At 44.7% G+C, this 13,402-nt stretch overlaps 1 protein-coding gene across 1 annotated transcript in view; it reads left to right on the forward strand.

The window, feature by feature from the left end:
• Positions 1-844: 844 nt before the first annotated feature.
• NSUN4 (NOP2/Sun RNA methyltransferase 4) overlaps positions 845-13,402 on the forward strand; it is a 51,055-nt gene continuing 38,497 nt past the window's right edge. Inside the window, exons 1-2 of the mRNA XM_036893086.2 lie at positions 845-1,091; positions 4,836-5,179. Of these exons, the coding sequence (XP_036748981.2) occupies positions 999-1,091; positions 4,836-5,179 (437 nt within the window). The 5' untranslated portion in view covers positions 845-998. The remainder of the gene's footprint in view (positions 1,092-4,835; positions 5,180-13,402) is intronic.

Raw genomic sequence — 13,402 nt, forward strand, 5'->3', positions numbered from 1 at the left:
TAGCCACATTTCATGCCTTTACAAAGTCATACATGACTTTTTGATGGAGTTGGAAATGGTAGCTGATTACTTTGGAATACTCAAGCTTCACTGGTTGACAGCTCACATCTGTAAACTGACTATAAATCAGAGGTCCCCACAACACCTTCCAGGTTAGATTTATTTGCTACAATGGCTCCCAGAACTCTATAAACCTGTTAACTCATTAAGTCACTGGTTTATTATAAATTATAATTCAGGAACAGCCAGAGAGAAGACATGCAAAGTGCAAGATATAGGGAAAGGGCACGGAGCTTCCGAGCTCTCTACAAGCAGACCATTCTCCCAGCAGACCACTCTCCCAGCACCTCCACCTGTTCACCAAGTTGGAGGATCCCAGATGATAATTTTTGGAAACACTTATCTGATCACGTCCTTCCTCTCCACTGGCTCCCTGCTGGTAAAGTCGTTTTGTGGGGCCTAAAGCTTATACAATTCGGAGGCCCTCTTTAAGGAAAATAATACAAAATTAGGTACAGGGCCCCAAAAGGGGCTGTGCAAATGACAGGTCCTGCAACTTAAGCTTTGTTAGCTTCACTATAAATCCGCCTCTATCTACAAGTCTAGCTTCGTTTCTTTCTACTTCAGGATCTTTTTTCTGTACAACTTCTGTCCAAAAGGCCCTTCCAGACCCTTTTTGCCTGGCTCTATCAGTATCCAACCTGAAGTCCTCCCTGATTCCCCAACTGGGTTAGGAATCTACGGAGTCTCTCCCAATGCTCCAAGCATCCACGGGGAGCCACCGTCCTGTGCGAATGGTTGGTTGCTCTTCTCCAGCATCCTCAAAAGATCCCTGTCGGGGCGGGGTTTACACCTGGGATGTGCAGGGGGCGGAGACCCGGAGGGAGACAGCCTTAGTTCCCTCCCCTGTTTGTCAGGAGCGGTGCGCACCACCTCTCCGGAACCCGCGGGTCTCCGGTTGCGGTTCCGGTCGGAATTAGCCGGCGGTGCACGACGACATGGCAGCGTTGGTAGTGAGAGGTGTTCGGGGCATGCTGAGGTGTGCGGAGCTCGCCACGATCCCGCGGAGATATCGGCATAAGAAGAAATGGGTAAGGTCCGGCCGGTGACCCAGGAGGGAGCAGTGACAGCGGCCTCTTGCCACCGCCCCTCGGTAAACTCCAGCTCTTCCGCTAACCGCCCTCCCGGGGTCGGTGCGCTGCTCCAGCGCCTCTCGACCGCCTTCCGCCTCTTTTCCCCACCGCCCAAAGGACGTCCTTAGGCTCCTCTTTCTCGCAAATGTGACGTCGTCGCCACTGTCTGCCCTTTTATTTTGTCACAGATCTTTGGCTCTCTTGTGTCCGCAGCCTTCTGACTCCGCCCCTCTAAGTCGTGTCATCACCTCCGCCCTCATTCTTTCAGTTCTGTCACCTCTAATTCTCCGGCTCGAAGTTACCTTCCCCTTGCTCCCCACTACCCCTCCCCTTGTTTCTTACCCGATTCTTCCCCCACTTACCTCTATGACCTCCGCTCCTTTTCTCCCGGAACTTCCCGCCCGGCCGGCCCTTACCCCTCCAAAAATGTCTTAGGCACAATCCCTTCCGTCCAGGGTTTCTGCCGCCCTCCTGGAAAGGATTCAACCCCTTCCTCACTCTCGAGCTGTCTCTGCCCCTGAAAGGTTACAGTGACTGCCCTGCCCTTATTCCCCCAGTCTGTCCCCAAATCCAGACAAAAGGTGCAGTGACTCCCTTCAGCCCCTGGGCGCTCCCCAGTTCTCCAGAGATCTTTTCTCTGCCCCCACCTGTGGCCCTGGAATTTCTTGTATAACTGGCACGCCCACCTTGGGACCCCTACAGATTCCCTCCCCGCCCCACAGCCTCCCCTGCTCCCTGGGAAGATGTTCTTTTGAACCCAGTTCTTCACCCCTCAGAAGGCTTTACTGCTACGAGCCTTTCCTCTCGGGTTTGTCCCCTCCGAGCCTTTGTTTTGACCGGTTCAACCTTATGGGGTCACCCCCTCCCCACCCTCGCAGTCCTTAATGCAGCTGGATCAGTCCCCCGAGAAAACCGAGAACGCCACGTCCCTGTCCCCGAAGCGCTTACATTGACCAGCATACTCATACCTACCGCTGCCCGGTGACCTGTGTTCCCCTCCCTCACTGCCCCCCGAGGAACAAGCCCGGTGACCTCTCTTCCCCTGGCTCATGTGCCTTTGGACACTGGCCCCATGATTTCACCTCCCCTTACTCATAGGCCCCTGGGAACTGTCCTCATAAATTCTTCATCTTCTCATGCTCCTCAGCCCATGGAAACTAGGCCTGTAGTATCCCCACACCTTTCTCACAGGGTTTTGGAAACCGGGCCCATAATCTCCCCTCTGCTCTCTCCCTGGCCCTCAGGGAGAAATTATAATGACCCTTGTCTTTCTCCAGCATCTTCCCCACCCGCTGGCAGCTTTTGCCATGGCTGCCTTAAGTCTCCAGACTCCTATGAACTTAAAACACCGGTTGACCTGCCCCTTGGGAAAAATTGCTGTGGCTCCCCACTTCCTTCTCAGGAAGGCACATCTGGTTGTCCCAGTTGACCTCAGGAAGGCTCTTGTCAATACTCCTTTCTTCCCCCAGAGGCCCACATACCTGCCCCTGGGAACCCTTATTGTGCCATCCACCTTCCCCCTGGTAGTACTGGTTCTTGCTCACCCCAGTCCCAGGCTCCCATGGAGCCTCGCTTTGAGTCCATTTTCTCCTGGGAGACTGGTGGGAGTTCTTTCATCTTTGTAGCCCCAGGCATCACAGTTTCTGCTCCCCCATGTCCCCAGGAACCACCTCTTCCTAGGTCATCTCCCTGTCCTTATTCTGCCTGATCCTTCCCTTCACCCTTAGGCAACCACTTTATATCTCCACCCCAGTCACCCGCCCAAAGAAGCTATAATGACCCCCCTCTCCCTACCTCAATTTGCTCCCAAGGGAAGTCCCCCAAATCCTCAGAGTTAAGACCACCATGTGCTCTCCACAGATGTCACTCTTTGCTTACCCAGCAAACTTCTCCTGAATAGCCCAAGGCCCCTAAGGCCAGCACTTCTCCTCTACCTCCCTCCCATCCTTCTGATCTCTCCAGCCCTTGTGTGGGAGCATCCATCACACCTTGCTCAAATTCCTGCCCTAAAGAATTTCCCCAAGGGACTACCTTACCTACTGTGGTCCCTAGAATCCTCAAAACTGTTATTCCCACCTCCCTCCCCTCTGCCTTCATTATGATCCTGTCTCACCCAATAACTGTGTTCAGAGCAGCGCTCTTAGACACTCCATGGGCACCCCCTGCAGTACCCATATATATTCTTCTTCTACCCCTGATTCCTGCCTACTGTCTGGTCCCCTCCGTCAATCCACAGGCCTTGCTTATTGTCATAACCAGCCCATGGTGCCCCCCTGTGGCACCTGTAACACTCCTAGGGGCCCACCTCAACCCCATCACCGACCTGTGTTACCTCCTTGTTCTACTCACATCTATTTTTTATCCCTTTGAGAACACCCTTTGACCCCCAAAGTTTACCCATTGTCCCCGTGTCCCCATAGCCCCTGTTACTATGCCCCATGGCCTCCATGTCTACTCGGTGGCTTCTTGAGGCTCCCACAAAGAGTCTCCCCAGATCCTCTTCAGTTGTCCTTTGCCTTCATCCAAGAGTTCCAGCAGTTGCACTAACCTCAGCTGTAGTTCAGCTGTTGTTATTAGTGAATGCCAGAGCTCTGACAGCCAGGGCAAGAATGTGCACCTAAGCAGAAACTGGAGCCAGAGTGAGAGTCCCAACTGCCCTAGCAGAAGTTGGAGCCAGAGCCAGAGTCCCCATCAAAACAGAAGTTGGAGCTGGAGCAATAGTTCCCACCAAAGCATAAATAAGGATCAGGGCAAGGATCTTCAACTTGGTGGAAATCAGGGCCCGAGCAAGAGTGCTTTCTTTCCAGAACAAAAGTCCAAGCCAAAGCAAGAGTCCCCACCATGGCAAAAAAAGGGGCATGAGCAAGAGCCCTCGCCACAGCAGGAGCCAGAGCAAGAGTTCCCCATAAGGACAAAAGTCATGGTCGGAGCAAGAGTCCCCGCCATAACAAGAAATGAGGGCCAGAGCAAGAGTACTGACCAAAGCAAAAATCCAAGCTGGAGCAAAATATATAGACAGTAACAGGACCCCAGCCATAGCAAGTGTCCCAGCTGTGCCATCAGGACCAACTTGTGGACTGCTCCGCTGAGGTCTTCATTTTCCTTTTAATCTACTTTTATGCTTTTCAAGCCTGATTCATGTCCTTGCTCCACCCTCAGCAGTCATCTAAAAGTCCCCAGTTTAGATCACACCTCAAGGTTTCTGTGAGCTCTCCTTACCCCACCTTCTGGGATCTGGGAACTCTCCCAAAATAACCCTCAACCCTGTGATTCTGAGCATTATGGTGTCAGTCACTGCATGGCCTTAGGTAAGTTACCCTAACCTCTCCATCAAATGTGGAAGGTTGATCTGTTTTGTATCCCACTGATCTCTCTGTGTGGTGCTCACATAAGCTAGGAGACCTGAGCTTCCATTCTCTTAAGTTCCTCTTGTTCCAAGGCCTCAAGGAGTACCCCCTCTCTTGGTGACCCCCACTTGCTCTCGTGAGAGTTACAGCTTCCTTTCTGTCACAACCCTGAGAGAGAAAGGCCAGCTCCCCAATGCTTTTCTCTCCCACACTTCTCTGGCAGTCAGAGGCCGACACAGAAACAAGAGTGGGCATTGGCCAAATCGATCTATCTCAAGGCTGTGAGGTATTGGTGGGATCAGGCAGCAGGGAAGAGAAAACCAGAAGACCAATAAACCTGTTCTTTCCTTTTTAGGCTGCCACAGAGCCCAAATTTCCTGCCACTCAACTGGCTCTGCAGAATTTTGACATGACTTACAGTGTGCAGTTTGGGGATCTTTGGCCATCAATCCGGGTCAGTCTCCTCTCAGAGCAGAAGTATGGCGCACTGGTCAATAACTTTGCTGCCTGGGATCATGTAAGTGATGAGCTGCAGCAGCTGAGTGCCAGGGACTTTGTGAATGAAGCCATCTCCCACGGGGAACTGGAGCCTGAGAGGGGCCAAACTGCAGCTCCATCCCCAGCCTCCTGGGCCTACAGTCCAAACCTTCGGTGTTTTACTTTCGACAGAGGGGATGTCAGTCGTTTCCCTCCTTCCAGGTAGGATTTAGAGCTGTGGCTGGGGCCATTCTGAGTATCTATGGGATAGATAGGGAGAGATCATCTCTTGTCCTTTATAATAAGGGTCATAATATCGCTCATATTTACTGAGTGTTTATACATACTAGGCCTTTTTCTAAGTGCTATGCCCATGTTACCTCTTTTTGTCAACAGCTCTCTGAGATATATATTCCTCTTTTTCAGAGAAGTTTTGGGTTCCTTAGATAGTAAATGGTGCAGCTAGTATTTAGACCAGGAGATCTGACCCCAGAACCTGCCCTTTAAACCTGCTCTGTGCTACTGCCACCTATTGAAAATAACCACCTCTTACTTGAGCTCTTGCTGTACCCTCTCCAGTTAAAATGTGTTATTTACAAATGCTTTCTCATTTTTCCCTCATAGCCACCTGTCATAGTAGGACAAGTAAACTCAAGGTACCAAGAAGAAGAGGGACTTGTCTAGGAAATGGGGCTTGCCTAAGGACACAAAGTTAGTACCAAACCTGGAGGGGGCTTGGAGAACTTCCGGTCTGTTAATCCAGTGCTCAGATACATATACTGAAATTGAATGAAAAAAGACTGTAATCAAATGCTAAATTATGCTTTAGAAATTGAGTGAAGGAGTGCTCAGTGTTGGTTGTAGGATGTGGGAATTGATTTTTGAAGAACTGACTCATTCATTCAACAAAGATTTATTGTCTACCAAATGCCAGGCATTCTGAAGTGCCTGGGTTAGGGGTGCAGAAGCCCTCATGGAGCTTACAGTCTAGTGAGGAGAATAGCTATTTAAAAATTATTTACAATTGTGATAAGTGCTACAAAGGAGAAGTACAAGAATCTGTGAAGTCTTATAATCAGGAAATCTAACCCAGTCTTTTCTGAGGAAGTGAAATTTAAGCTAAAATCTGAAAACTTGACTAGGAATTAAGGTGGGTGACATGGGGATGAGGGGTTAGCTGAGGCTACAAAAGCAGGCAGGAGCCAGATTATGAAGGTCTTTAGGCCATATGGGATTTGGACTTTTTTCTCTAAAAGGAAGAGGGAACCATAAAAGGGTTTAAGCTGGGAAATGGCATGATCTAGGTTTGGTTTTTTTAAATATCATTCTGGCTACTGTGGAAAACAGATTGGAGAGGGGCAATGCTAGGAGTGTGGATGTAACTAAGGAGGCTATTGCAATAGTCCTAGCTACTGACTTGAGGGAAGGCTCTATGTTTAAGTAAGAGATGGGGCTGGGAAAATATGTAGGAGAGGCCATGTGTGGAAATCTTGAATGCCAGGGATTTGTAGGTTGTAGGGAGGGAATTTTTCTGGTGACCCAGGGATGCTTGCAATGGCTGGACTTGCTAGGACGGGTGGCTTCAGACTGTGTGCCCTGTAGTACATAGTGATGTAAATTGCCAAGATCTATTCTAGAGAACCACTGGAAAGGGTTTCCAAACAGGGGAAAGGCAATAATGCCCAGGGGTTATAAGCATGGGCTTTGGAGCAAAGAAAACCAGAAAACGTAAGTTTGGATTCTGCCTTCATAACTTACTAGACAAGTGATATCAGATAACTGATCTTTGGTTTCCTTAACTGGAAAATAATAGTAGTAATGGCTGACACTATAGCTCACTATAAGTGGGTTCACAATAATCCTGTCTGGTAGGTATTCTGATTACAGATGAGGAAACTTAGGCACAGAGAAGTTGAAGGTCACTCAGCTGATGAGCAACTGGGCTGGATTTGAAGTCCAGGCAGTTTGGCTCTGGAATGTGGGTTCCTGCCTTATGGGTTTGTGGCAAAAATTAAATGAAATGGTGCACATCAAACACCTAGTTACAGTGCCTACAATATAGCACTGATAAATACAGTCTTACTATTTATGTTACCCAATCAAAGTAATTCCATGCTGCAGGAAGATCATTTAGTCACTGTGGGGCTGGGATGGAGGAAATAACTGGGGCAGGATTGGGGACCAACTCAGAGGTATTGGTTTTAGGCAGAACCATGGAGTAAGAACAATGTGGTTTTCTGAGTTGCCTATGGTGCTTGGCTTCTACTCAGGGAGGATACCTTGAAAGAGTGGGAGAAGCAGCCTCTATATGTTTGGGTTTTTTTTCTTTTTATCATGGGCTCCCTACAAATCAAGGGCATCTTAACTTCTCAGGAGTTTAAGTATGTATTCAGGGAGTCCAGAAACCTCCTGAAATTGTCTGAAAAATCGTTTTCTGTTTCATGTGTTTGGAAAGAAGGACTTTAGTTTTCAGCAGATTCTCAAAATTGTCTGTGAACCGAAAAAAGGCTAAGTAGTGACACATCCAAAAGGGAGGAACTTGGTTGGAATGGATTTTGTGGGCCAGTGCTGGTGTGATAGCAGTTCTGTGCTTCTCTCAAGGTTTCTCAGATTTCCCAGATTTCTCGTCACTCTCCTTTGTGAGGCATGAGAACCACAGTTTCATAGACAAGCCAGCCTCACAACTGGGGATTGACCCTTGTAGTTGTAGTTGACCCTCAGTGGTGCTATATCCTATGTCTTGTCACATCTTTCTCCCAGAGCCTCCCTATCAGGACAGCAAGGACAAGGTTTCAGTCTCTTTGAGTTTCAGTGGCTGTCTGTGCTGTGTCTCAGACAGGGGATAGCTGTACTACCGGTTGCCCTTCTGTCAGCTGGCCTGGGAGTGAGGAGTCTTCTGTGACCGTTCGGATGTTGTCTGTCACCCTTCTGTCTCTGAGCACATGGCTGCTGCCTCTCTTCATGCCGCATTGGCTCTCACTTGGACTCTTGTAACACCCTTGTCTCTGGGGTCTCAATTTCTGATTTGTTCTTTCTAGCCCATCTAACTTCCTAAGTCTGTCTAGCAGACCGTGTCTTTTTCTTTAAAAATTTTGATAACTGCCTACAGGATATAGTCCAGCGTCCTTACCATATAGTTTAAGACTTTTACAACCTGGCCTCTATCCTCTTTCAGTGTTGGGGAGAATACAATGACCAAAGCAAAGTCTCTGCCCTCCCTAGAATGGGAGGTACACACACACACAGTTACACATACCTGTGAGTATAAAGTGAATAATAATGCTATAAAGAAAAATAATGTCAGATAGTACGTATAGGTAAGGGGGAATAAGGGGGCTTCTATTTTTAGATGGAGTAGTCAGGGAATGCCAGTGACTTTCTGACAAGGTAACTTTTTTTTTTCCCCCTGGTGACAACTATTTAGCCTTAGAAATACTTCCATCTATAGCAGTCACTTCAAAATGCCCTGTAGAGGTGATTTGTGGGAGGTAAATTCTCTCACCTTTTGCTTATCTGAAAATTGTTTAATCCCTCCTTCAAATTTAAATGATAATTTTGCTGGGTAGAGTATTCTTGGTTAGAGGCCCTTCTGCTTCATTGCATTAAATACATCATGCCACTCCTTTCTGCCCTGTAAGGTTTCTGCTGAGAAGTCTGATGATAGCCTGATGGGTTTTCCTTTGTATGTGATCTTTTTTCTCTCTATAGCTGCTTTTAAAAGTCTTCTTATCCTTGATCTTTGCCATTTTAATTATTATATGTCTTGGTGTTGTCCTCCTCGGGTCCCTTGTGTTGGGAGATCTGTGGACCTCCATGGCCTGAGAGACTATCTCCTTCCTCAGATTGGGGAAGTTTTCAGCAATTACCTCCTCAAAGACACTTTCTGTCCCTTTCTCTCTCTCTTCTTCTGGTATCCCTATAATGCAAATATTGTTCCGTTTGGATTGGTCACAGTTCTCTCAATATTCTTTCATTCTTAGAGATCCTTTTTTCTCTCTGTGCCTCAGCTTTTTTGTATTCCTCTTCTGTAATTTCTATTCCATTTAATGTCTCTTCTACTACATCTAATCTGCTTTTAAATCCCTCCATTGTATGTTTCATTTCAGATATGGAATTTCTTAATGTTTGAATCTCCATCCTAAATTCGTCCCTGAGTTCTTGAATGTTTTTCTTTACCTCTGTGAGCATGTTTATGCTTTTTATTCTGAACTCTCTTTTTTTAAAAATTTTATTTTGGTATTATTAATCTATAATTACATGAAGGACATTATGTTTACTAGGCTCCCCCCTTCACCAAGTCCCCCCCACATCCCCGTTCACAGTCACTGTCCATCAACATAGTAAGATGCTGTAAAATCACTACTTGTCTTCTCTGTGTTGCACAGCCCTCCCCATGCCCCCCCACACACTATACATGCTGATCGTAGTGCCCCCTTTCTTTTTTTCCTGCCCTTATCCCTCCCTTCCCACCCGTCCTCCCCAGTCCCTTTCCCTTTGGTAACTGTTAGTCCATTCTTGGGTTCTGTGATTCTGCTGCTGTTTTGTTCCTTCAGTTTTCTTTTGTTTTTATACTCCACATATGAGTGAAATCATTTGGTACTTGTCTTTCTCTGCCTGGCTTATTTCACTGAGCATAATACCCTCTAGCTCCATTCATGTTGTTGCGAATGGTAGGATTTGTTTTTTCTTATAGCTGAGTAATATTCCATTGTGTATATGTACCACATCTTCTTTATCCATTCATCTACTGATGAACATTTAGGTTGCTTCCATATCTTGGCTATTGTAAATAGTGCAGCGATAAACATAGGGGTGCATCTGTCTTTTTCAAACTGGAGTTCTGCATTCTTGGGGTAAATTCCTAGAAGTGGAATTCCTGGGTCAAATGGTATTTCTATTTTGAGCATTTTGAGGAACCTCCATACTGCTTTCCACAATGGTTGAACTAATTTACATTCCCACCAGCAGTGTAGTAGGGTTCCCCTTTCTCCACAACCTCGCCAACATTTGTTGTTGTTTGTCTTTTGGATGGTAGCCATCCTTACTGGTGTGAGGTGATATCTCATTGTGGTTTTAATTTGCATTTCTCTGATAACTAGCGATGTGGAGCTTCTATTCATGTGTCTGTTGGCCATCTGAATTTCTTCTTTAGAGAACTGTCTATTCAGCTCCTCTGCCCATTTTTTAATTGGATTATTTGCTTTTTGTTTGTTGAGGTGTGTGAGCTCTTTATATATTTTGGATGTCAACCCTTTATCGGATCTGTCATTTACAAATATATTCTCCCATACTGTAGGATACCTTTTTGTTCTATTGATGGTGTCCTTTGCTGTACAGAAGCTTTTCAGCTTGATATAGTCCCATTTGTTCATTTTTGCGTTTGTTTCCCTTGCCCGGGGAGATATGTTCAAGAAGAGGTCACTCATGTTTATGTCTAAGAGATTTTTGCCTATGTTTTTTTCTAAGAGTTTTATGGTTTCATGACTTACATTCAAGTCTTTGATCCATTTTGAATTTACTTTTGTGTATGGGGTTAGACAGTGATCCAGTTTCATTCTCTTACATGTAGCTGTCCAGTTTTGCCAGCACCATCTGTTGAAGAGACTGTCATTTCCCCATTGTATGTCCATGGCCCCTTTATCGAATATTAGTTGACCATGTATGTTTGGGTTAATGTTTGCAGTCTCTATTCTGTTCCACTGGTCTGTGGCTCTGTTCTTGTGCCAGTACCAAATTGTCTTGATTACTGTGGCTTTGTAGTAGAGCTTGAAGTTGGGGAGTGAGATCCCCTCAACTTTATTCTTCCTTCTCAGGATTGCTTTAGCTATTCAGGATCTTTGGTGTTTCCATATGAATTTTTGAACTATTTGTTCCAGTTCATTGAAGAATGCTGTTGGTAGTTTGATAGGGATTGCATCAAATCTGTATATTGCTTTGGGCAGGATGGCCATTTTGACAATATTAATTCTTCCTAGCCAGGAGCATGGGATAAGTTTCCATTTGTTAGTGACCCCTTAAATTTCTCTTAAGAGTGTCTTATAGTTTTCAGGGTATAGGTCTTTCACTTCCTTAGGTTTATTCCTAGGTATTTTATACTTTTTGATACTATTGTGAATGGAATTGTCTTCCTGATTTCTCTTTCTATTAGTTTATTGTTAGTGTATAGGAAAGCCACAGATTTCTGTGTGTTAATTTTGTATCCTGCAACTTTGCTGAATTCCGATATTAGCTCTAGTAGTTTTGGAGTGGAGTCTTTAGGGTTTTTTATGTACAATATCGTGTCATCTGCAAATAGTGACAGTTTAACTTCTTCTTTACCAATATAGATTCCTTGTATTTCTTTGTTTTGTCTAATTGCTGTGGCTAGAACCTCCAGTACTATGTTGAATAACAGTGGGGAGAGTGGGCATCCCTGTCTTGTTCCCGATCACAGAGGAAAAGCTTTCAGCTTCTCGCCTTTCAGTATGATGTTGGCTGTGGGTTTATGATATATGGCCTTTATTATGTTGAGGTACTTGCCCTCTGTACCCATTTTGTTGAGAGTTTTCATCATGAATGGATGTTGAATTTTATCGAATGCTTTTTCAGCATCTATGGAGATGATCATGTGGTTTTTGTCTTTCTTTTTGTTGATGTGGTGGGTGATGTTGATGGATTTTCAAATGTTGTACCATCCTTGCATCCCTGGGATGAATCCCACTTGGTCATGGTGTATGATCCTTTGATGTATTTTTGAATTCGGTTTGCTAATATTTTGTTGAGTATTTTTGCATCTACGTTCGTCAGGGATATTGGTCTGTAGTTTTCTTTTTTGGTGGGGTCTTTGCCTGGTTTTGGTATTAGGGTGATGTTGGCTTCATAGAATGAGTTTGGGAGTATTCCCTCCTCTTCTATTTTTGGGAAAACTTTAAGGAGAATGAGTGTTATGTCTTCTCTGTATGTCTGATAAAATTCTGAGGTAAATCCATCTGGCCCGGGGGTTTTGGTCTTTGGTAGATTTTGATTACTGCTTCAATTTCGTTGCTGGTAATTGGTCTGTTTAGATTTTCTGTTTCTTTCTGGGTCAGTCTTGGAAGGTTGTATTTTTCTAGGAAGTTGTCCATTTCTCCTAGGTTTCCCAGCTTGTTAGCATATAGGTTTTCATAGTACTCTCTAATAATTCTTTGTATTTCTGTGGGGTCTGTCATGATTTTTCCTTTCTCGTTTCTGATTCTATTGATGTGTGTTGACTGTCTTTTCCTCTTAATAAGTCTGGCTAGAGGCTTATCTATTTTGTTTATTTTCTCGAAGAACCAGCTGTTGGTTTCATTGATTTTTGCTATTGTTTTATTCTTCTCAATTTTATTTATTTCTTCTCTGATCTTTATTATGTCCCTCCTTCTGCTGACCTTAGGCCTCATTTGTTCTTCTTTTTCCAATTTCGATAATTGTGACATTAGACTATTCATTTGGGATTGTTCTTCCTTCTTGAAATATGCCTGGATTGCTATATACTTTCCTCTTAAGACTGCTTTTGCTGTATCCCACAGTAGTTGGGACTTTGTGTTGTTGTTGTTGTTTGTTTCCATATATTGCTGGATCTCCATTTTGATTTGGTCGTTGATCCATTGATTATTTAGGAGCATGTTGTTAAGCCTCCATGTGTTTGTGAGCCTTTTTGCTTTCTTTGTACAATTTATTTCTAGTTTTATGCCTTTGTGGTCTGAAAAGTTGGTTGGTAGGATTTCAATCTTTTGGAATTTACTGAGGCTCTTTTTGTGGCCTAGTATGTGGTCTATTCTGGAGAATGTTCCATGTGCACTTGAGAAGAATGTGTATCCTGTTGCTTTTGGATGTATAGTTCTATAGATGTCTATTAGGTCCATCTGTTCTAGTGTGTTGTTCAGGGCCTCTGTGTCCTTACTTATTTTCTGCCCAGTGGATCTATCCTTTGGGGTGAGTGGTGTGTTGAAGTCTCCTAAAATGAATGCATTGCATTCTATTTCCCCCTTTAGTTCTGTTAGTATTTGTTTCACATATGCTGGTGCTCCTGTGTTGAGTGCATATATATTTAGAATGGTTATATCCTCTTGTTGGACTGAGCCCTTTATCATTATGTAATGTCCTTCTTTATCTTTTGTTACTTTCTTTATTTTGAAGTCTATTTTGTCTGATGCTAGTATTGCAACACCTGCTTTTTTCTCTCTGTTGTTTGCATGAAATATCTTTTTCCATCCCTTGACTTTAAGTCTGTGCATGTCTTTGGGTTTGAGGTGAGTCTCTTGTAAGCAGCATATGGATGGGTCTTGCTTTTTTATCCATTCTATTACTCTGTGTCTTTTGATTGGTGCATTCAGTCCATTTACATTTAGGGTGATTATTGAAAGATATGTACTTATTGCCATTGCAGGCTTTAAGTTTGTGGTTACCAAAGGTTCAAGGTTAGCTTCTTTACTATCTTTCCAT

Source organism: Manis pentadactyla, chromosome 4, assembly GCF_030020395.1.
Source record: "Manis pentadactyla isolate mManPen7 chromosome 4, mManPen7.hap1, whole genome shotgun sequence".
Classification (NCBI taxonomy): Eukaryota; Metazoa; Chordata; class Mammalia; order Pholidota; family Manidae; genus Manis; species Manis pentadactyla.